The 24,270-nt window shown below is 44.9% G+C and overlaps 1 protein-coding gene across 8 annotated transcripts in view; it reads right to left on the bottom strand.

The window, feature by feature from the left end:
- The window catches only part of ptprt (protein tyrosine phosphatase receptor type T), a 1,756,894-nt gene that overhangs the window by 170,625 nt on the left and 1,561,999 nt on the right, over window positions 1–24,270 (bottom strand). For 7 of the 8 annotated variants that reach the window (XM_086005548.1, XM_086005547.1, XM_086005549.1 and 4 more), the window contains one exon: window positions 17,598–17,633. The exons of the other annotated variant lie outside the window; for it this stretch is intronic. In XM_086005548.1, coding sequence (XP_085861674.1) covers window positions 17,598–17,633 — 36 coding nt within the window. The remainder of the gene's footprint in view (window positions 1–17,597; window positions 17,634–24,270) is intronic. 8 annotated transcript variants of the gene reach the window in all.

A 24,270-nucleotide genomic window follows, 5' to 3' on the forward strand; every position in this document is an offset into this window, starting at 1 on the left:
GATGGCCTGGTTAAGCAGGAAAACTTAAGGGACACTTTTCCCTATCTTGATAACATTACTATTGCAGGTCACAATCAACAGGAACACGACGCCAACCTCCAAAAATTTCGGGATGCCCTCCATCACCGTAACTTAACTTTGAATGAGTCTAAATCTGTTGAGTCGCAACCGACCATCAACATCCTTGGTTACTGCGTAGGCAATGGTATCATTAAGCCAGACCCAGAAAGACTTCACCCGCTCCAAGAGCTCCCGTCACCTAAGAATCCGGCTTCTTTACGTCGGGCTCTCGGTCTGTTTGCACACTACGCTAAATGGATTCCTCATTTTTCAGACAAAATCCAACCCTTGCTCGGTCATTTCCATTGGAAACAGTGGCTGTTGCAGCCTTTAACCTTCTCAAAAAACAGTTGGAGAAAGCGGCTCTTCACTCCATCGATGAGAATCTCCCTTTCATAGTCGAATGTGATGCCTCGGAGGTGGCGATCTCGGCTACTCTAAATCAGGAAGGTCGTCCTGTAGCATTTATGTCCAGGACCTTGCAAGGTGCCGAGCTACATTATCCTCCGGTTGAGAAGGAAGCCACAGCCATCATAGAGGCGGTACGGAAGTGGAACCATTTCCTAGCTCACCAGCACTTTACATTAATCACGGACCAGCGATCAGTCGCCTTCATGCTCGATAATCGAAAACGAACCAAAATTAAGAATAATAAAATACAGCTTTGGAGGATGGAACTGGCCTCTTTTGGTTACACCGTTCACTATCGACCTGGCAAGGAGAATGTGGCCCCGGATACCCTCACACGAGCATTCTGCTCCACTATGTCGTCCTCTACTCTCATAGATGTCCATAATGGATTGTGTCATCCTGGCGTTACGCGCATGCTACATTTCGTACGATCACGGAATCTCCCTTTTTCTACTGGAGATGTAAAGAAAATGTGCTCAGAATGCCGGCTTTGTGCAGAATTAAAACCTCAGTTCTTCCGCCCCTCAGATGGTATTCTCATACACGCAACCCAACTGATGCAACGACTTAGCATCGATTTTAAGGGCCCAGTACCCTCTTCAACTCGGAACACATATTTGCTCACCATGATTGATGAATATTCACGTTTTCCGTTTGCCTTCCCCTGCTCCAATATGCTGGCGTCCACAGTAATCTGCTGCCTTGAGCAGGTATTTTCTCTCTGTGGCATGGCGGCTTACATTCACTCGGATCGGGGTCCATCCTTTATGTCAAGGGAACTCAAGGACTACCTCTCAGAACGGGGAATTGCTACAAGCAAAACGACGCCATATCATCCCATTGGAAATGGGCAGGTAGAGAGGTATAACGGTATCATCTGGAATTCCGTACATCTTGCTTTAAGATCTCGGGGCCTACCAAACCAGCAATGGGAAACAGTGCTTCCGGATGCATTGCACTCTATACGGTCCCTTCTTTTTACAGCCACAAATACTACACCTCATGAGCAATTCTTTGGATTCCAGCATCGCTCATCTTATGGGACATCCCTCCCGTCATGGCTAACTACTCCTGGACCTGTACTACTCCGAAGATACGTTCGGACGTCTAAAAATGACCCTCTCGTAGACGAGGCCGAACTAACCGATGCCAACCCCACCTATGCATACATACGATATCCCGACGGCCGAGAATCTACCGTATCATTACGGGATCTGGCTCCCTGCCCACCAGGACCTAGTGGGACATCGAGTGATGGTATTTTACCAGGAGCCTCTTGGAACCTACCGGGTACCCCTCTCCAGGATCCTGATCTGACACAAACTAGCTTGGTGCCGGTAGAACCCCGTACTCAAAGTTGCGACCCTCCCAGTACCACGCACCAAAGTACTGATCCGCCACAGACCAGCTCTGCAACTCCCTCTGAACAGAGACAGACCGACTCTGCACCTATTGGGACTCGTACATGAAGCCATGATCTCCCCGACCCTTGACAGGGTAATCCAGGCCACACAGACTCTGACCAATGGCCAACAGCATGTAAGCGGACCAGCGACCCTCTACGACGGGAACCCGAACGGGTGCGACTCTTCCTCGTTCGGCGGCTGCGGAATAAAAGGAAGACCACAGCCTTCTAATCTCGCAGGAGGGAAGAATGTGATAATAATAATAACTTCCGGGAAGTTATGTGCACATCACTTCCTGTGAACTGTGAACTGTGAGCCCTGTGCATACATCACTTCCTGTGCATACGTCACTTCCTGTGTTTGGACTAGTATAAATACTGAACTGCTCAGTATGGTAAAAGGGCTTCACCTAGAGGCATGGTGAAGACCGCTCTTGTGTATAGTTTAATTATAAGTTGCTTAAAGCTTACTTTAAAGTTCCTTGATGTGTGAGACTCTTTTGTTACATCAGGAGCGTTATCAACCAAAATGTGACACCAAGCCACATAAGGAGTTATTAGGGCAGATGACCAATAGCTTGGACAAAGAGGTAAGTTTTAAGGAGTGTCTTAAAGAAGGAGAGAGAGGTAGAGAAGTGGAGAGGTTTATAAAAGGTTGCATCTGGCCTCTCCTATCTGCTGTAAACCCGCCATAACACATGCTAGCCATATGTTCACCATTTATAAGTGATGCAAAAATATACAACAGTTTGTGCTTCTACACTCACATGCAAGTGGAGATGTTTAAGCAGATTATGCATGTATGAACTAATAATGGGCACCACTCCACTCCAGCTGAACATACAGTTTTGAACACCAAAGGCTGGATTTTACTCACCGAGACGAGCTGGGGGCGGGACTGCTGCCTTCCGGGTTCTAGTCCTGCCCCCAGCGATGTCCAACGCACAGATGGTATTTTCCCCTGATTGGCCTTGTTAAGTCCACCCTGCGGGCTTGCTGGCCAATTAAGGGAAAGCCAGTGTCAGATGATGTCAGTTGATGACGCTTCATCTGCCGGTTTTCTTAAAGGCACATGAACCATAAATTTTTGACAGATGATTTCACAGTGTTTGACAGCATTGAGGTGCTGTCAAACACTGACAATCACTGTACAAAGTTGAGACCTTGCACCCAGGCTCTCCAATTACACTCTCCTTAGGATAAAACAGATGGCAGCTGCAGGTGAGGGTACAGAAGCGATCTGTCACTTCTCCCATTGAGGTGAGGCCACACAAACACTTCAAAGCTTGTCTAAACACGTTAAAAATTACTTTCCCAACATTTCGTTACCTCTGATACTCACCAGTGTCCCATTGCATCCTTCACACCACTTCTGCAGCTGTCATCTGTACACCAACAGTACAACAGACCAACAGCACGTCTCACTTACCCTGGTGGGGTTCCCCAATGTCGGGAAGCCCGCAGCAGAAGTCTAAAAATTGGAAAAAGCCTGTTAACTGCCTGTTAACTATCTGTGGTTAAGTGGTTATAATCCTCTTCCCGCTTCTAGAAGTCGGGTCCCTGCGCAAACCGGGGACCCGACTCCCGGGAAGATTGGTTGGAGGCAGGTTGAGAGCGGGTTTGGGTCCCGTTCCCATTCTTTTTGACTTTCCCAGCAGTCCCGCCTCCAAACCCGCCTCCTCAGGGCTGGTAAAATCCAGCCCCTAATGATTCTGCACCAAGACTTTTCTAACTTGGCAAATCGAGGACATGCCTTAAGTTGGTTTGTATGTGTGGAACATGTTAGAGAATTAGTTAACTGCCATGTTACAGAAAAAAAGCAGATTTTAAGAAATGGTAAAGGGATCTGTTAACTGTTGGAGCAAGTGATGAGGACAAAGGAGGAAAATATTCTATCTATTTGTGGAGATAAGCAGCCAATGAAATCTATTGTTCTCGGCACCAATATATCTGAAGTAAAGTTACGTTCTGTTTGTGACTTCTCTGCCTATCACCATGGTGACAGACTTTAGACACTTTGGGGGAAAAATTGAGTCGTGCCCTCTTTGGGATGCTAACTTCGCCGGGGCGCTACTACCAAAATTCATCGGTAGCGCCCCAGGAGGGAAGTGGGGCTCTGCTTAAAGGGGAGGGGCCTTGCACAGCGCAACCCGGGGCCCAGCTGGGCCACCAGGGATAGGAGTGCTGGCAAAAGAGCCCGGCACTCAAAAGGAGAGCCGGGTTCACGGAGTGCAGCCGGCACACTGCGGGGGGACTGCTCAGGAGGCCGGGGGCAGCAACGGAGGCAGGTGTTGGCAGGCGGCCAGCAATGAAAATGGCCGCCCGGCACCTGGCCTTTAATTAGCACCGTCCCGGCCGCAGGTAGGCCCCCCAGAACCCGTCGGACATAGCGTCTGGCAGTAAGTCAGGGGGCGCTACCGAAGATCGCGGCCGGGGCGCTGCGCATGGCAATGATGTCATCGCCAGAGGCGCAGCGCCATGGGGGCTAATGTTTACTGCTGCCACTAACCTCCCACTGAATTTCGCGGGAGGTGTTGGCGGCGCCGCGTCCGGGCACTAGTGGCTTTGCGCCCCGTTAGTTAGGACGCTAACGGAAGATGCAAAGCAACCAAATTTTTCCCCCTTTAGCTATGGGGAGAAATGGCAACAAATTTGCATTTACTTTGAACTTACTAAAATATTCCAAGATGCTCCATTGAGGAGAAAAAACAAACACCAAGCATATGTGGGGGAGTTAGGAGGTGACTGTTGAGAAGGTGTTTAAAAGGCAGCAAAAGAGGAAGCAAGAAGAAATAGTTTAGAAAGGGAGTTCTAGAAGATTAGAGCTACAACAGCTCAAAGCGCTGCCACTAATGATGGAATGCAGGCAGGGAGGGAGGCTTATGCAGGTGGCTAGATTTGAAGAAAGGGCTCAGGATGTAACATAAGGCAGGAGGAGGTCGCAGAGATGGGGTGGGCTGAGGCCCTGGCCAAATTTGTAGATATTGATGAGAATTTTGAAAATTGTATGTTGGGGGAATGTAGGTTGTCAAGGATTGAGAACTTGAAAGTGGATAAAGTCGAAAGCGCAAAATGTAAGAGAATATGGGAATGGACAGAGAATTGGGACTGAGTGCATAGCTCTTTCAGAGAGCCAGCACAGATGAGATGGGCTCAATGGCCTCCTTCTGTGTTGTAAAATTCTGTGGGGGAGAAATTGGGTGAGTAGCGCCACCTGTTAGCGCCTAAAGAGGCAGTCAGTGGCTGTAGCGCCACTGGCTGCGTCTCCGGCGATATTCCGTAGGGGCGCTAATGGTGGCGTTAGGCATTTGCGCTGCGCCGCCACCAATGACGTCATCGGTGTGCACAGCACCCCATTCGTGCCCCGTTCGCGATATTTGGTAGCAAACGCCGCAGTTGCGCCGCTCGCTACCCGCGCCCGGTTCACAGGGCCTTACTGTGCCGGCAGCGGCGCAAGTTAAGGTGGAGGTGCGGGGCGGCCGCTTTTTCGGCGGCCGCCTGCCAGCACCTCCGTCCCCGGCCTCCTAACCCCCCCCTGCAGCATTGCCGGCTGTTTCCCGAGAGCCTGGCACTTCTCCTTGGTGCCGGGCTCATTTGCCGGCACTCGCGATTGGGGATCGCGCTGTTGCAGGCACCTCCCCCTTAACAGTGGGAGGAAGGCCTGCAGTACCGCAGCGTGCCGTGCCGCAGCATGTGGCGCTGCGGCACATTGCGCTGCGATAATCAGTTTCAGCGCCCTAAGAGGGACGTGGAGCACCTTGAGCCTCGCCCCGTCTCCCTCGAGGGGCACTGAAACTGAATTTCTGGCGATCGGTATCACTCCGATCGCTGCGCTAAAACCTGCGCTCAGGCGACTTATGCGTCACTTTGGCACCTCAACCCAATTTCTAGGCCTGTGATTCTTAAATTGCCAGACTGACAAATGCCACAGAAATGCATTAAGCATTCATTCACTAATATCGCAAACAGCAATTATTAGGCTTATGTTCAAGAAAACAATAATCTACAACACTGGTGTAAAATGGAAACATTCACATCGATACAAGTAATAAGTGCTATCCTGAGGCTTAAGGCTGTGTTTATACTCCGCTCTCTGGGAACTCAAGCTGTAATAAGATGTCTTCCTTGAGAGTCTTAGTGCATCCGTTAGTCTACTCAGTATTTCATTGATACATTAAGGCAAAAGTGTCCATAAATAACTTTACACCAGCTCTTGCTATCCTGCACATGATGTTACTGCTATTACTGGCAACTCAAATGTGAAAAGTGTATTGTTCCCCAACACTAACAGTGCTTAACATGGCGAGCAGAACATTTATAAAGGTAAACAGGGAGCCATGGTCTAAGGCAGTGCAGGTTGCAGGTCGGGTTACAACAGTGTAGCGGCAGTTCTCTGACCAATGCTCTCTTTGAGTGGGAGTGCAGGTCAAGTAAGTGAAAATAAAACAATTTCTATGGAACAGTATTACTGCTAGTTTTATATAACAGTTTAAAACCACTGATGGAAGACGGGAAATGACAAAATTATCTGCGCCAATAGTAATCCTCCATTAATTTAAATGAACGATTAAGAAGTCATTCGCCACGCAAACCCATCTTTCCATATGCTGCCAGCGGGCCAGATATGCAAGTCAGAAAATTATCCCTTTTATGTGTCTAAGTTAGCACAAAGTTGTCAAAACTGAACTTATCCTAATTTCATACAATTTTCCTTTTTGCGCCCATAATTTCTCGAGGTGTGATACATGTTAAATCGCCCCTATATTGTAAATCACAGCAATAATAGTTACTTCTTCAACATTTTAAAAATAAAAAGTAAAACAATCTGAGATTTTGGCCGGAATTTTTACCTGGAGACCCACTGGGAGCAGGGGCTGGGCGGCCTGGTAGAGCAGGGGTGGAGTCTAACCCGAGAGGTTTGCAGCGGGGCGGTGGGGGGGGTGGGGGGACTGATGGCAGGGGAGCTTGGGGGGCTGGGAGGTACATACGAACATAAAAATTAGGAGCAGGAGTTGGCCACTCGGCCCCTCCAGCCTGCTCCGCCATTCAATAAGATCAAAGATCATGGCTGATCCGATTACTCCACATTCCCGCCTACCCCGATAACCTTTCACCCTCTTGCTTATCAAGAATCTATCTACATCTGCCTTAAAAATATTCAAAGACTCTGCTTCCACCGCCCTCTGAGGAAGAGAGTTCCAAAGACTCACGACCCTCTGTGAGAAAAAAATTCTCCTCATCTCTGTCTTAAATGGGCGACCCCTTATTTTTAAACAGTGACCCCTAGTTCTAGATTCTCCCACAAGAGGAAACATTCTCTCCACATCCACCCCATCAAGACCCCTCTTACTCTTTTAAACTCCAGCAGATACAAGCCTAGCCTGTCCAACCTTTCCTCATAAGACAACCTGCCCATTCCAGGTATTAGTCTAGTAAACCTTCTCTGAAGTGATTCCAATTTATTTACATCCTTCCTTAAATAAGGAGACCAATACTGTACACAGTACTCCAGATGTGGTCTCACCAATGCCCTGTATAACTGAAGCATAACCTCCCTACTTTTGTATTCAATTCCCCTTGCAATAAACAATAACATTCTATTAGCTTTCCTAATTATTTGCTGTACCTGCATACTAACCTTTTGCGATTCATGCACTAGGACACCCAGATCCCTCTGCATCTCAGAGGTCTGCAATCTCTCACCATTTTGATAATATGCTTCTTTTTTATTCTTCCTGCCAAAATGGACAATTTCACATTTTCCCACATTATATTCCATTTGTCAGATCTTTGCCCACTCACTTACCTATCTGTATCCTTTTGTAGCCTTCTTATGTCTTCTTCACAACTTACTTTCCTACCTATCTTTGTGTCATCAGCAAATTTAACAACCATACCTTCGGTCCCTTCATCCAAGTCATTTATATAAATTGTAAAAAGTTGAGGCCCCAGCACTGATCCCTGTGGCACATCACTCGTTACATCTTGCCAACCAGAAAATGACCCATTTATGCCTACTCTCTGTTTCCTGTTAGCTAGCCAATCTTCTATCCATGCCAATATGTTACTCCCTACACCATGAGCTTTTATTTTCCGCAATTACCTTTGATGTGGCACCTTATCAAATGCCTTCTGGAAATCTAAGTACAGTACATCCACCGGTTCCCCTTTATCCACAGCACATGTCACTTCCTCAAAGAATTCCAATAAATTGGTTAAACATGATTTCCTTTTCACAAAACCATGTTGACTCTGCCTGAATACCTTGAACTTTTCTAAGTGCCCTGCTATAACAACTTTAATAATAGCTTCTAACATCTTCCCTATGACAGATGTTAAGCTAACTGGCCTGTAGTTTCCTGCTTTCTGTCTCCCTCCCTTTTTGAATAAAGGAGTTATATTCGCTATTTTCCAATCTAATGGAACCTTCCCCAAATCTAGGGAATTTTGGAAAATTAAAACCAACGCATCAACTATCTCACTAGCCACTTCTTTCAAGACCCTCGGATGAAGTCCATCAGGACCCGGGGACTTGTCAGCCTGCAGCTCCAACAATTTGCTCAGTACCACTTCCCTGGTGATTATAATTTTCTTGAGTTCCTCCCTCCCTTCCATTTCCTGATTTACAGCTATTTCTGGGATGTTACTTGTATCCTCTATAGTGAAGAACGATGCAAAATACCTGTTCAGTTCAACTGCCATCTCCTTATTTTCCATTATTAATTCCCCAGACTCACTTTTTATAGGACCAACGCTCACTTTGTTAATTCTTTTCTTTTTTAAATATCTATAGAAACTCTATCTGTTTTTATATTTCTAGCTAGCTTTCTCTCATACTCTAATTTTTCTCTCCTTATTAATCTTTTAGTCATTCTTTGCTGTTTTTTATATTCTGTCTAATCTTCTGACCTGCCACCCATCTTTGCGCAATTATATGCTTTTTCTTTAAGTTTGATACTATCTTTAACTTTTTTAGTTAACCACGGATGGTGGGTCCTCCCCTTGGAATTTTTCTTTCTCATTGGAATGTATATATTCTGTGTATTCTGAAATATCCCCTTAAATGTTTGCCACTGCAACTCTATTGACCTATCCCTTAACCTAATTTGCCAGTTCACTTTATCTAGCTCTGCTTTCATGCCCTCATAATTGCCCCAATTTAAGTTTAAAATACTAGTCTTGGGCCCACTCTTCTCTCCCTCAAACTGAATGTAAAATTCAATCATATTATGATCGCTGCTACCTAGGAGCGCCTTCACTATGAGGTCATTAATTAATCCTTCTCGTTGCACAATACCAGGTCTAGTATAGCCTGCTCTCTGGTTGGCTCCAGAAAGTGCTGTTCTAAGAAACTATCCTGAAAACATTCTATGAACTCCTCATCTATGCAACCTTTGCCCATCTGATTTTTCCAGTCTATATGTAGATTAAAATCCCCCATGATTATTGCCGTACCTTTCTGACAAGCTCCCATTATTTCTTCCTTTATACTCCATCCTACCATGTGATTAATGTTAGGGGGCCTGCACACCAATCCCACAAGTGACTTCTTGCCTTTATCATTTCTCATCTCTACCCAAACCATTGGTAGCAACCCTGCTCCTCCCGGCCCACAAGGATTGCGCCCGAGGCTGTCCTCACCTCGCTGCAGCTGCAGGTTAAATCCGAGGCTTCCAGCCTCATTATCATTTTCAAAGTGCCAACCTGCCTTCTGGGAAAACCGGAAGTGGGCAGGTTGGAGGTGGTTTGGGGTCAGGGTTCAGATCTTTAACACTTTAACCTCCCACCTGACTCCAACCCACCCATTTTTTGGGATTAAAATCCCCCCCCCCAATTGTTATCTTTCGTCATTTCTCATCTTTCATCAGAATGCACTGAATTTCCAATATGCACCTTTGCTACGCAAGGTTACTCATTGTCAATGCAATGCCAGAAAGTTACCCCCCAAAAACGTCAGTTTTTACAAAGCCTTCAGGGACAGTGCAACAGACCTACAATCACAGCTTAAGTTTTACAAAAGTCAGAGTGCAAAAGGCTATATGTCGACATGAGTTGGGCGAACTGTTTCCAACGTAAGTATTGCTGGAAATTGGTGTTCATCTGATTCTCATGGGATATCTGTTCCACATACATAACTACAGTTCCAGTAGCATATTGCTGTGCACTCCACAGCATGCAGAGAATGTCAAACACCATTTTCCCACACTGTGTGGAGTTTACTGACACTTTAAAGTCACATCAATGTACACTTAGAAATGTCTTCTGACACCATTTACAGACAAACGCTTCATGTTTTTGTGACATTCCCCTGTACACTGTTTTAGTGGAGGCGTTAACTCGTTTAAAATTAAATGGATTAGTGCCTGTGTTAATAAAAGAAGAAGAGTATTCTATGAATGCATGAAACATTTGTCTGCAGATGTTGCCAGCAGTTTCTTAAGGCAAGTCTTGCCTCCAGCAGCATATAAATACTAATTAGTGACAATGCGACAGAGCAGAATTAAGATTAATCCCAAATTACGATGTATTTATAGGGCATATATAGGTCATACTTTATTCAAACTAGAGGTCATCAGTTTATGAACAGTTGACAACACTGGTTCAGTTATATATTCTCTTAATACTCTCTTAATGGGATTTTTGTACTTTAAAAGTAGTTATTAGTATTCTGGTGCCAATTTAATTGAATGACAAATTATCTATTTATATATAAACTTTTTGCTATTAATGCAATGCCTTTATTTCACAACTCATTGCATTTGTGAAAGGAACATTGATAAAGACTTATATCAAACCAATTAGACACAAATAAGTATAAATCACTTCGAAGATCAAATCTTTTTAAGCACGTCTATTAAGATGATAATCATGCCCTAAGACGATACGATTTGCAAATTATCAGTGCCAGTAACAATCCTCCATTAATTTCTACATTAATTATCATAAGTATTAAGAATGATTCTCAAGAGGCACTGATCTTATTATTTTGGTAACTGAAAAAGTCAGGCTTAATTTGGAAGACCAATTTCAATAACGAGCTGAAAGGGTTTTACAGTATCTTTGTAAAACTGTTTCCAGACAGCACCAAGAACCTATTTAAACCTGTTAATAAGCGCTGTTGTATCAGGTTAGGTTTAAAATGTTTTGGTCTAGGGTTTACTGTTTGTCATTTTTATATGTACAAATACTACATCAGACACGCCAGTTAAAATTTGAATATATTTTTGTTAATATTTTATTATGGTTCATTGCTCATGTATGAGATTATTGAAGCTGTGGAGTTCTGCAACATGCTGATTATACTGTCAATTAGGCATTATTTTTACGGCAGGCTGAACAGCCAGCACTGCAAAACAGCAGCATAAAAAATGAGATATACCAAATTCTCGCACTAAAATGGTAGCTCACAGGGTAAATATATCTTGTGATGTGGTATTAAGCCATATGTCCCTGTACTGTTATGTGATCTCTTCTTGGGGGTAGCAGTGAACTCTTCCACCGAGTCTCTGGGTGAGGGACAGCAAAAATTAGCCAGGATTCCTACTCCTAATCGCTATTCAGTAATGTTCAGTGATGATTCACGGTGTGCCCGTCAAGTGGAATCAGGTTTGGGATTGGGATTGGCCGTGACTGTCCACTCAAATTGAACAGCCCAGTGATATGCATTTTTTAAGCTCATACATAAAGAAAAGTACCAGGGCAAAGGACGAGAGGGCTGCCATATTCCAGTATGAGCCACTGCCTTCAGTCAGGTAGAGCTAAAAAGGGGAGAAAAATGAAGAAGTGAAAAGATATCACGGGGGATGGGGGGGGGGCAGCGGGGGGGGAGGTGGACACAATCTGAGGCGATGCTGACCTTTATAATCCACTCAAGTTTCCCTCGCATTGTTTTTGCTGTCACCGTGACCTCTTGATCATTTTTCGACCTTGTGGCATATTAATTTGTATTTTTTTAAATATAATTTAACAAATACAATAGCAAAGGCAAGTGTAACAGTGATCCTTACCAAAACCGTTAACAAATGAATGTTTTTAATTACAACTAAGGTAGGACTGTATGTAGACAAAAAAAGGAACTTCAGGAAGCATCTGATTTGCATATTTAATTTTGATTGAAATCAAAGGATTAAGCTTCCTTTGATGAACACGGCTCAACAGCACTGGTGTAAGATAGTAGACAGTGAGATGCTTTGGGCTAAGGCCACATTTATTTACTGAGTACAGCAATAATGTTATGCTCCAGCAATGCGTACTTACCAGTTACTACACACTTGCATGTGAGGTAGTAATAAATATGTTAGGTAAGTTATGAAAAGCATAGGTTAACTGAGAAATGAACCACTAATTGATATCAAGCATGGTACTGCATGACTGCAGAGGGCAAACCATCAATCAAAAGGTGGTTGTGTTTTCAGTGAAGTGTCAATCCAATTTAGTGTCATTTACTTTCCTCTTTCCAACTGTTGTGAAATGCTGTGAGGTTTTCACTTCTCTGGTTATATACATATAAATAAATACAAGTCCTGTGTGTTGCTCGCTTCTGTCACCACGCTTCAAAGTGTCAAAAGCTTAGGGCTAGAAATTCGGCTCCTTTGTGCCTGCTGTTAGCGCCTCCGGGGGGGCGCTAGCGGCAGGCACAAAGGGCTTATCGCCCGGGGGAGGCGAAAAAGCGCCTCCTAAAGAATTCGGTGGGGTGTTGCTGGGGCGCTACCCGTTAGCGCTACCCGATAGCGCCGCGCCGCCGCCGATGATGTCATCACCATGCGCCATGAACCCTTAGCGCCTTGTCGCGTCCCTCTTACCGCCCCACGGCAGAAATTCAGCTGCGCCCCGCGAGGCTGCTGTCAGCGCCAGCCTCGTGGGTCGCGAACCGGGCTGACCTCTGCTCGTGCCACCATTTTCTTTATCTGGCCGGCCTTCAGGTTGGCCCTCCATGGTGGGCCGTGGTGTGGTCCTGGCCGCCATCGCACAGCCTGGCTCCGTGTCTCGGTGCCGGGTTGCGGCCCTGGCACCACACCGCCCTGGTGGCCAAGTGTGGGCCATCGGAGGCCCTGCAGAGTGCGCAACAGCCCTCCCCTTTAACTGAAGTGCCGCCGATCACGCCCCGACATCGCCTCGGTTACCGCCCCACCAGGAAGTGGAGCGCCCGACATTGCGCTCCACTTCCTGTGCGGGGCAGTAAGCCGAATTTAGCGGCCGGGGCGTTACTTCTGCGCCGGGTGCTAAATGTCCGGCCTTAACTCGGGTCATAACTGAATTTTGCACCTTCGTGAAAGTCAACCATTTCCTGCTGGATTTTCTGGCGTTGATATAAATGGCCTCCGCCCAAAGGCATGAGTTGAGAATTTATAGGCAGCCACAAATCTCCAGACACTTCTCTCAACAAATGACCTCCAATTGGCCATTTCCCCACAGGGAATATCTGAGCGTTGACCTTACAGAGACAGGCTAAAATAAAAACACAGCTCTACCGTAACATTGAAACAACATAAAAATACCTTGGACTGCAGACTACCCTAAAGCAAACCCATGCGAGATCAGGAGACATTAAATTAAAGGAAGTAACAAAGGCCTGATGTTGGGTGAAGTGGCTATGCAAAGGAATTTACATTCTTTTGGTGCTTGGCTTGTGTTTAAGTTCTAAATTTGTGATTTTAAGTTCCAGTACTCTGTAAATCAGGACTCTCCATTCCTAAAGCAGTTAAATGCTGCCTACTGGAAGACTGTATTCTACCCAATACTCCAACAAATTTTAAGAAAGCCTACATTTGATTTGCACTCTGAGAAGGATTAAATGAACCCAAGGCTGCCTAGTTTACCAGCAAGCTCTGTAACACAAGCAAATTTGAAAAGTACTGTTATATAAAAGTACACCCAGGTCACCTGTGCCTTAGAGATAAAAAGAAGAAAACTGTGATTGCTGGAAATCTGAAATAAAACAGAAAAAGCTGTCTTCATCCCAGTGCCTTAGAGTAGCTTGCATAATATAGTTGCTGCATTCTGTTGCCTGTAGGAGTTTTGTGGGTAAGTAGTCAAAGAGCATTAGTACCAATGTTGAGTCCTGTATTGTTCAGTCATTGCAATTTAGATGCACCGAAGGCCTTAGCAGAAACTGTTGCTATGCCACAAAGGTTAACAATGTGTCAAAAGAGTTGGCCCGCAAACTCTGCCACCAGCTCAGTGTTGGCTGTCTACGGATCTGGAGCTAGAGGCTACAGCAGCTTCGTGGCGATAGAGAATGCAATTCTACTACTTGTGATGCTGGCTGCTGTCAACCTTGTAAGTCCTTCCGACACACAGCTGAAATGTGGTGAGTCACACAAAGATCTCTTCTTCAAGGAAGATGCATTTTCTCTCTGGGGTAAGAATTGTGCCCAATGGCTGCCAGCACAAAAAGCTGATATTGCTTTGTGCTTTGTTAAGGTGTCAGATGCGCTCTTATTAGAAAGTGAGACACTCAGGGAGTAGCATGGTGCAGATATATCAACTAATCACTCCAGTTTTAACCTTTCCAATGGTTAGTTGAGTGATTTGGAGTAATTAAAAGGACGATTGTCATGGTTATCACATCAGCAATGAAAAGTCAATTGCCTGCAAACTGAATTAAATAATTATTGCTGTATTATTCAAAAGCCTATCTTTCAACATAGAGTTTTCTGGATGTTTCTTCTTTGTAATTCTAAAATGAGTTTTTGGTTACCTGTTTTCAATGTTTCGGTTTAACACTATGGTGACCAATCATCAGCATTTGACTCCTGCTGATGATGGGAGACGTAACAAAATGGTACGGCATAAGTCAAGTTTAGAAAGAGCACAGGCAGGGGAAGAGTCACATGTTTCTTCGGGAAGCATCCTGCTCTCCCCTACCCTGAGCAGAACAACGTGAACAGACCAACGCTGTACGGAGGCTCAAAGAGAAGATGTACTGTAGTATTTTACATACATTGACAGGGCTGCAGCTGGTTGCACTTAATGGCCCAGAAATTCAGGTCTCCACGGGTGAGTACGCATGGGGTACTCACCCGTAAGCCCAATGGAAGTGCCGGTTTCGTGCATGCACTGCGCATGCATGGGAAATCGGTACTTCCGTTCCCCTGAAAGAAGGGGTTAAGAGGTGGAACGCGTGCGCGGGAGAGGCAGTGTGTGCGCATTGAACTTAAGATTTTTTTCCAGGTTTCTCCGGGAAGGTAAGTCTCCAGAAGTTAGACATGTAAGAAGCAGGCGCAAGGCCTGCTTTTAACAAGGTAAGTGGTGAATTAATTAAAATTAAAACATTTTTTCCACAGGTTTACTATTTTTAAATGCTTTAAAGAAAGGTAAGTTTATTTTTAGCCCCATTAGAAAATGTAATTAATTTTTCAAAAATTTAAATTATTGTTTAAAATAGTTATTTCATGTAATTTATAGTTTATTTTAAAAATGTGATTTAAAAACAATTTATTTGAGGTTTTAGTGATGTTTTGGGGCTTATAGTATTTATAGGTTTGACAGCCCTTCCTGTCAAACTTATGAATGAAGCATTCCCTGCTACCATTGGCTCTCCATGGCCCACGTGATCCCAGGGGACGCATCGAACTAACTGCGCCCCAGGATACGCAAGCACTGCACGCCGGCAGTTGGAGGAGGCCCAGGATCGCAATTCCACGGGGCCCACAGCACAACGGCCGGCGCACTAGGTAAGTGCAGGTCGGGGGCTTGCACCCACGGGAAGCCTCCGACCCGAATTTCTGGGCCAATAGCTTTGTGCACAGCTGTCGCATAGTTATTTCTGTTGTAACAGTGGTAAACTTATTGGGCTGGAAATTGCGGACGGAAGCTTCCCATGGGCGAATGCCTCTCAACCGCAAGAAAAGTACGCCCCACCTTGTGCCTCTGGAGCTTCGAAGGCTCGCGCTCCTGGGCCTGCAGGTAGGTCTGTGTAAAGGCCCACATATCCCAGGGGCGCACGCGGTTCGCAAGCGTCCCTGGGATCACGTGGGCCGGCCCAACCAATCACAAAGGAGGATTCCCATTATGCTTATGGGGATGCCATTTACGTACGGAATCCCCATAAGCATGAATAGGAATCACATAAAAAACACACTTTCACCCCACTTAAATAAAAATAGATCATCACATGTTCAAAATTCATTAAAATACAATTTAATTAAACATTTAAAACAAAAATTTAATTTTTTGAAAAATTAATTTAAAGGGGGGAGAAATTCAGTGGGCTGCGCCACCAGTTAGCGCCTAAAGAGGGCACTCAGTGGCTTTAGCGCCACTGGCTACGCCTCCCGCAAAATTTAGCTGGGGCGCTAATGGCGGCATTAGCTTGTTGCGCTGCGCCGCCGCCGATGACGTCATCGGTGTGCGCAGCGCCCCGCGACCACCCCGATCGCGATATTTGGCAGCGTCCGCCTCTGTAGCGCCACTCGCTAATCGCGCCCGGTTCACGGAGCCTACCTGTGGCGGCAGTGGCGCAAATTAAGGTGGAGGTGCGGGGCGGCCGTTTTTTTCGGCGGCCGCCTGCCAGCACCTCCGTCCCTGGCCTCCTGTTCTCCCCCCGTGGCATTGCCAGCTGCTTTCCGAGTGCCCAGCACTTCTCCTCGGTGCCGGGCTCTTTTGCCGGCATTCGCGATCTCCGATTGCGCTGGGGCAGGCCCCTCCCCCTTAAGAATGGGAGGAAGGCCTGCAGTACCGCAGCGCGCCGTGCCGCAGCGTGTGGCGCTGCGGCACGTTGCGCTGTGATATTCAGTTTCAGCGCCCTAAGAGGGACGCGGAGCGCCTCGAGCCTCGCCCCATGTCCCTCTTGGGGCGCTCAAGCTGAATTTCCAGCGATTGCTGCTGCTCCGATCGCAGCGCAAAATCTGGTGCCCAGGCGAGCTTGGCGCCCCGTTTGCGGCTCCACCCAATTTCTCCCCCAAACTGTTTTAAAGGGGCCAAAAATAACCTAAACTAATTTTAAATGTTTTTGAATGTTTAAATCATTTAAAAAATGTTATTTTAATATTTATTTAAACCCTTACACTGGTAAAAGAAGGCCCTACGCCTGCTTTTACCAGGCATAAGAGTTTTGTGGGCATTCGCTGGACAGTAGTTGGGCAAATAGCCCAAATCTCCGGCAGCGAATGTCCATTCCCTGCGCATTCATCCGCTCTGTCAAGCTGAAACTTGACAGATCGCAAGTTCCGGGTTTTTGCGCATGCGCATCGCACATGGAAACCCGGAACTTGCGGGGCACTTATGGCCATGTAGGCCCTGGAAAATCTGGGCCATTGTTTTTTGAATTTTCCACATATTTAGCAGTAGGGAACAAAATAAATGCTTATTCTCCTGTGTCCAATTCACAAATACAGCTTTCATTTTGTTTTTTGCTGATGCTAACTTATTGCTGTTCATGAGAAATGCATTAGATAGATATGCTGATCATATTTCAAGATGAAATGAGTTCCTGTTTTATTTTCAGCTGTCTTTATGATTGTTAGAATGACATTTTTAAAAAATGCAATCAAATGGATTTTGAGTAGAAACCGTAAAAGTTTTCAGATTGCCAGATGAAGAAAGGCAGATTTATAATAACACATTGAACCTTGACGTATCACAGTTTACATGGACAATGCTACTTTGCCTCCGAAATGTGTTTCAGTAACTTTGGATGCAAATAATTATCACAATAGTTATAATTGGTCGTTAGGATACACAAATACAGCAAGCATTAAATAATTAGGCAGTGTCTCACCTATTACTGTATTGGGTGCAACTTGGTCTGCTGATACTGTATCCCATCAATCCATCGAAAAGTGAGATTGAATCAGTTATGTAAGGAGGCAACAGACACAGAGACAAACACTTATTAGTGTACAGTTAGACATTACATTACCATCCCTGCAAATAGACACTCAGTAAAACAACAATAAATAAGCTCACTTCTTCTACTAACATAAATTTGAAATGAAATAGAAATTATTTATATATTTGCGATTTGAGAGAAGATTTAAATTGCATTTCGTTATGAGTTAAAACTGCTAACGTTAAGCAAAAATGTAGACATACTGAGACTGATTCGAATGTGGCCAAATCGGCATTAACTAACCAGTAACTACCTCAAAATGGTAGGGTTACATCCCATAAACGCCACGCTCTGGTTGCCGCCATCTTTAAAGGGGCCCAGGCCTTGAAATGGATCCAGCCTGTTTGTTCCCTGTACGTTTGCCCAAAAGTTATAATCCCCCATTGTATTAAAACAGTGTAGCTTACAAGTTATTATCACTACTTAGTGGGCATCTCTTTATCTGCTAATTTAACATAAATGGTAATCCTCCACTAAATTAGCAGAAACATGCATGTCATATGAACGTGGTAAGCGTTCATCCACTAATATCATCTACTATTTCTAGGCTTCCACTTGTTCAGTATCTAATTTCATCTTTGGTATCTGTGAATCAAACACAGCAATGTGTAGATATATAAAACTGCTTTATGCGATTGATATTTAAAACAAATTCAAATGTAGATTAACAGCAAAGACTTTATGCAAAGTAAAATGCAACACATGGGTCTTAGGCCATTTGGAAATGGTGTCAAAGGATAGGTAGTCAGATGTACCTATTGTGACAGTGCCCTAGAGTGGTGCATATTTCGTCAGAAGTATTTACAATTTAGAGTAACATGCTTGGAAAAGATGCTCCTTTGAGCTACAGTTTGTTTTGTGGACCAAATTTTAAAAGTGCATTCATAAAATCGATATGTTTTTATCCTGCTTTGTTCTTGCTGATGTAATAGAAGAATCATGCAGTAATACCATTAAATAATTATGGAAGGGTTAAGTTCTTCAATAAAACTTATGACCATTCTCTGATGACTAAAGATGAAATCATATTCTTCCACAGCTCTACAAATATTTGACATTTAGTTTAATTCCAACATAGAGCTTATTTGTCATGAAACATCTTATTTGGGAATTTCCATACAAAGGGAATTAAAAACAGATTGGTAAATCTTGTGCTACAGTTCCTTCCTTCACCCGTTCATTCAACAATTAAACACTGAAACAACACAAAACAATGAACAAAGTATATTAGTGTAGAAATTTCAGATGTTGCTATTAGTGGATGAATGCATCCATAGGATATTCCTCATTCCTCTCTGCTATTTCAACAGAATCATAAACCTGCTTAAAAATAAATAGGTCAACAAAGCATTGTTAAGATAGTAGAAAGAGTGATGTTGTAGAAATGCATCACACATTCATCTGTTAAATATCAGCAATAGTGATTTGTAGGCTTTATTTTTTTCAGAAAAATGATGATTTGTAAAGTGTGTGCTGTCTCCATAAGAAATCTGTAAACAAAATGATTGTACTTATGTACAAAGCATATACATGGTAATTGGCAAACACAGTATATTTAGAGCTGGGATTCAATCCTTTTGAAAAAAATAGGCATAGCTATTGACTATGTATGGGTTGAAAAATTATGGTTCTTTACAATTGAATTTAATTTTATGATTAGTATTTTGCCTGTATTCGGTATCTGTTAATGCAATGACATTTGTAGTATAATTATTCCTCTGCCACCTTCAATTGTTTCCTTCTTTCTCTTGGATCTGCTGACTCATAAAGAAAATAGAATGAGACAAAACTAGCAAGAAATATAAAAACAGATTGCAAGAGCTTCTACAAGTATGTAAAAAGGAAGAGAGTAGTGAAAGTAAATGTGGGTCCCTTGGAGGCTGAGGCAGGAGAAAGTATAATGGGGAATAAGGAAATGGAAGAGATGTTAAACAAATATTTTGTATCTGTCTTCACGGTAGAAGACACAAAAAACATACCAGAAATATTGGGGAGCCAAGGGAGGAATGAGAGTAAGGAACTTAAAGTAATTAACATTAGTTAAGAAAAATTACTGGAAAAATTAATGGGACTAAAAGCAGACAAATCCCCTGGACCTGATGGCCTACATCCTAGGGTTCTATAAAGGTGGCTGCAGAGATAGTGGATGCATTGGTTGTGATCTTCTAAAATTCCCTAGATTCTGGAACGGTCCCAGTGGATTGGAAGTCAGCAAATCTAACACTGCTGTTCAAGAAAGGAGGGAGAGAGGAAACAGGGAACTACAGGCCCTTTAGTCTAACATCAATCATCGGGAAAATGCTGGAATCCATTATTAAGGAAGTGGTAACGGGGCAGTTAGAAAATCATAACATGATTAGGCAGAGTCAACATGGTTTTATGAAAGGGAAATTGTGTTTGACAAACTATTAGAGTTTTTTGAGGATGTAACTAGCAGGGTAGATAAAGGGGAATCAATGGGTGTATTAACATAGAAACATAGAAGATAGGAGAAGGAGTAGGCCATTCGGCCCCTCGAGCCTGCTCCGCCATTCAATGCGATCATGGCTGATCATCCAAATTCAGTACCCTGTCCCTGCTTTCTCCCCATATCCCTTGATCCCCTTAGCCTTAAGAAATATATCTAACACCTTCTTGAATATATTTAATGAATTGGCCTCAACTGTCTTCTGTGGTAGAGAATTCCACAGATTCACCACTCTCTGGGTGAAGAAATTCCTCCTCATCTCTGTCCTAAATGGCTTACCCCTTATCCTTAGACTGTGACCCCTGGTTCTGGACTCCCCCACCATCGGGAACAGCCTTCCTGCATCTAGTCTGTCGAGTCCTGTTAGAATTTTATAAGTTTCAATGAGATCCCCTCTCATTCTTCTAAACTCTAGCGAATATAAGCCTAATCGACCCAATCTTTCTCCATACGTCATTCCTGCCATCGCAGGTATCAGTCTGGTGAATCTTCGTTGCATTCCCTCCATGGCAAGAACATCCTTCCTCAGATAAGGCGACCAAAACTGCACACAATACTCAAGGTGTGGTCTCACCAAGGCCCTGTACAATTGCAGCAAGACATCCTTGCTCCTGTACTCGAATCCTCTCGCTATGAAAGCCAGCATACCATTTGCCTTCTTAACCGCCTGCTGCACCTGCATGCTTACCTTCAGTGACTGGTGCACAAGGACACCCAGGTCTCGTTGCACTTCCCCTTTTCCCAATCTATTGCCGTTCAGATAATAATCTGCCTTCCTGTTTTTGCCACCAAAGTGGATAACCTCGCATTTATCCACATTATACTGCATCTGCCATGCATCTGCCCAATTGCCCAACTAGTCCAAATCGTACTGGAGTTTCTCTGCATCCTCCTCACAGCACACACGCCCATCCAGCTTTGTGTCATCTGCAAACTTGGAGATATTACATCTAGTTCCCTCGTCTAGATCATTAATATATATTGTGAATAACTGGGGTCCTAGCACCGATCCCTGCGGTACCCCACAAGTCACTGCCTTCCACTCGGAAAAAGACCCATTTATTCCAACTCTTTGCTTCCTGTCTGCCAACAAGTTTTCTATCCAAGTCAGTACCTTACCCCCAATCCCATGTGCTTTAACTTTGCACGCTAGTCTCTTATGCGGGACCTTATCGAAAGCGTTCTGAAAGTCCAAAAACACCACATCCACTGGTTCTCCCTTATCTATTCTACCAGTTACATCCTCAAAAAATTCCAGTAGATTAGTCAAGCATGATTTACCTTTTGTAAATCCATGTTGACTTTGTTCGATCCTGTCACTGTTTTCCAAGTGCTCTGCTATTACATCTTTTATAATGGACGCCAGCATTTTCCCCACTACTGATGATAAGCTTACCAGTCTATAATTTCCCATTTTTTCTCCACCACCTTTTTTAAAGAGTGGGGTTACATTAGCTACCCTCCAATCCATGGGAACTGTTCCAGAATCTATAGAATTTTGGAAGATGACCAGCAATGCATCCACTATTTCTAGGGCCACTTCCTTAAGTACCCTAGGATGTAGATTATCAGGCCCTGGGGATTTATCGGCCTTCAATCCCGTCAATTTCCCTAACATCATTTCCCTACAAATACTGATTCCATTCAGTTCCTCCCTATGTTCCCCGACATCTCTGGGAGGTTATTTGTGTCCTCCTTTGTGAAGACAGAACCAAAGTATGTATTTAATTGGTGTGCCATTTCTTTGTTCCCCATTATAAATTCCCCTGATTCTGACTGCAAGGGACCTACGCTTGACTTCACCAATCTTTTTCTCTTCACATATCTATAGAAGCTTTTACAGTCAGTTTTTATGTTCCCTGCGAGCTTACTCTCATACTCTATTTCCCCCTCTTAATTAATCCCTTTGTCCTCCTTTGCTGAATCCTAAACTGCTCCCAATCCTCAGGTTTACTGTTTTTTCTGGCCAATTTATATGTCCTCACCTTGGATCTTATGCTATCCCTAATTTCCCTTGTTAACCAATGTTGAGTCACCTTTTTTGTTTTATTTTTATGCCAAACTGGGATGAACAAATTCTGTAGTTCATCCATGCGATCTTTAAATGTTTGCCATTGCCTATTCACCATCAACCCTTTGGCCTAGAAATTGGGTATAGCCCCGCTTGAGGCGTTAGAACTGGCGCTGCGCAAAGTTTATAGCCAGACGAAACTTATCGCCGCCTGGCGCGATATTGGGTTGCATCGCCCCTAAAGGGGATTGAGGCGCGAATTCAGGCATTACACAGGACTCCTGAGGCGCTAAACTTCCGGCGCAACCCAATATCGGAGCGGACGGGCGCAGCGCAGGTGCTCTCAATTACTGATGACCACGAGACTTCCAGGCGCCGGCCAGCTCTTAAAGGGGTGGGTCAGTCAGCTTCAGCATCCACACTCTTCGCCTTGCAGGCCTCAGAATCGGCGCAGGCCCTTCTCTGGCGCTAAAAACTTGGACTAGATGGAGAAGGTGAGACAGAGAGCAGAGCGCTTCATCAATGAGGCTCTGGAGCAATTGGTGACCGCAGTGGAGCGCCGGCGAGATGTTCTCTACCCAAACAATGGCACGAGGCCGAATCATAAGGACTACCGACGAGCTTGGAGGGATGTATGCCAGAGGGTCAACTCCAGCAGCATGGTGACCAGGAGCCCTGTCCAACGCAGAAAGAAATTCAACGACCTCACTCGGGTCGTGAGGGTGAGTGTTGTTTCTGCAAACTTCTGCATCCCTTCATTTGCACCTGACTTTATGGCTACAGGGTGGGCTGTGCCCCATTGGCCATCTGCCAGCAAGCACCTATGGCCCTTTCTGGGCACACACATGCACATTTGATTCAAGGCGTCATGTAAGGGCTCTTGCACCATGGGGGGGCATGAGATGATCACTCAGGGCATCATGTAAGGGCTCTTCTGTGGTGTATGTAACCTGTTCCACCTTAAGAGAACTTAAGCCTGTTCCACCTTAAGAGATGTACTACTTTCTCTGGCTGCTGTATACGTAATACCGGTGGTGACCACCGGTATATAAGTACTGTGTAGTGATATTGTATTTAGTATAGTCCTGACCTCCAACTAGTAAAGACCTGTTGAACTTTATTCTTGTAGTCTGTGTCAGTAATTAATCTTAATACAACTGGAGCACACAGACTTAACAGTAGTGACGAGTCCGATTCTTACCCTGCGGCAGTTTATATCCACGGCGGCTTCGTCCACAGAACGGGCGTCAAAGAGAGGCATCCACCCTCATCACCCTGCTGGAAGACACGTCGCGCGGCAGGCATCGAGAACCCGGAGTGCAGAAGACATCCTGAACTCGAAGCCTCCATCAGCGGCAGTCAGCTATCTTCTTTCTACCTCGGTGGTGGGTAAGCCGGTCAGCGACGCGAGCAGAAAGTCGGCCGCGTTGGCTGTACAGACGGGGGGAGGAAGACGGAGGAATAAAGGCGGTGAGATCGATCGCGACCGGAGATAAGGGCCGGGCCGCATTCGGGCCGAAAGGCGCAGCGCGGGGACATCGATCGCGGCTGGTGATAAGGGCCGGGCCGCTTTCGGGCCAAAAAGGCGCAGCGTCTGGGGCGACTGAAGGCGCGAGAGCCGCGGTGAAGGCGAACGCAGCCGGTGCTAATAACCGGGCTGCAAGAAGGGCTGCGAGGCGCGACATCGTGGAAGCGCGAATGCCCGAGGGAGCCGCGGTGAAGCGGAGACAGCGTCGGGGGAGTTACTAACCGCTGGGAAAGGGGAGAAGCAGCAGCACGCCAAACGCCATTGCAGCCAGTGGGTGAAGACCGCCAAGCGCGGGAAAACCGCCATTTTGTAGGCGGAGGACGAAGACAAGAGCGGGAAGCCGCCATCTTGGGGATAAAATAAATTGCAACGATGCCTAAACATGGGAACATTAATACCTTTGATAGCGACATCGAAGATTGGGCCATGTATGTAGAACGCATACAAAATTATTGTAAAGCAAATAAAATCCCAGATGCAGAGAAAGCACTAACTTTATTAAGCTTAATGGGTGCGAAGACATACGGGCAATTGAAACACCTTTTATCACCAGATG

This window comes from Somniosus microcephalus, chromosome 13 (assembly GCF_052327205.1).
Source record: "Somniosus microcephalus isolate GS21.2 chromosome 13, FLI_Smic_1.0, whole genome shotgun sequence".
NCBI classification, from domain to species: Eukaryota; Metazoa; Chordata; class Chondrichthyes; order Squaliformes; family Somniosidae; genus Somniosus; species Somniosus microcephalus.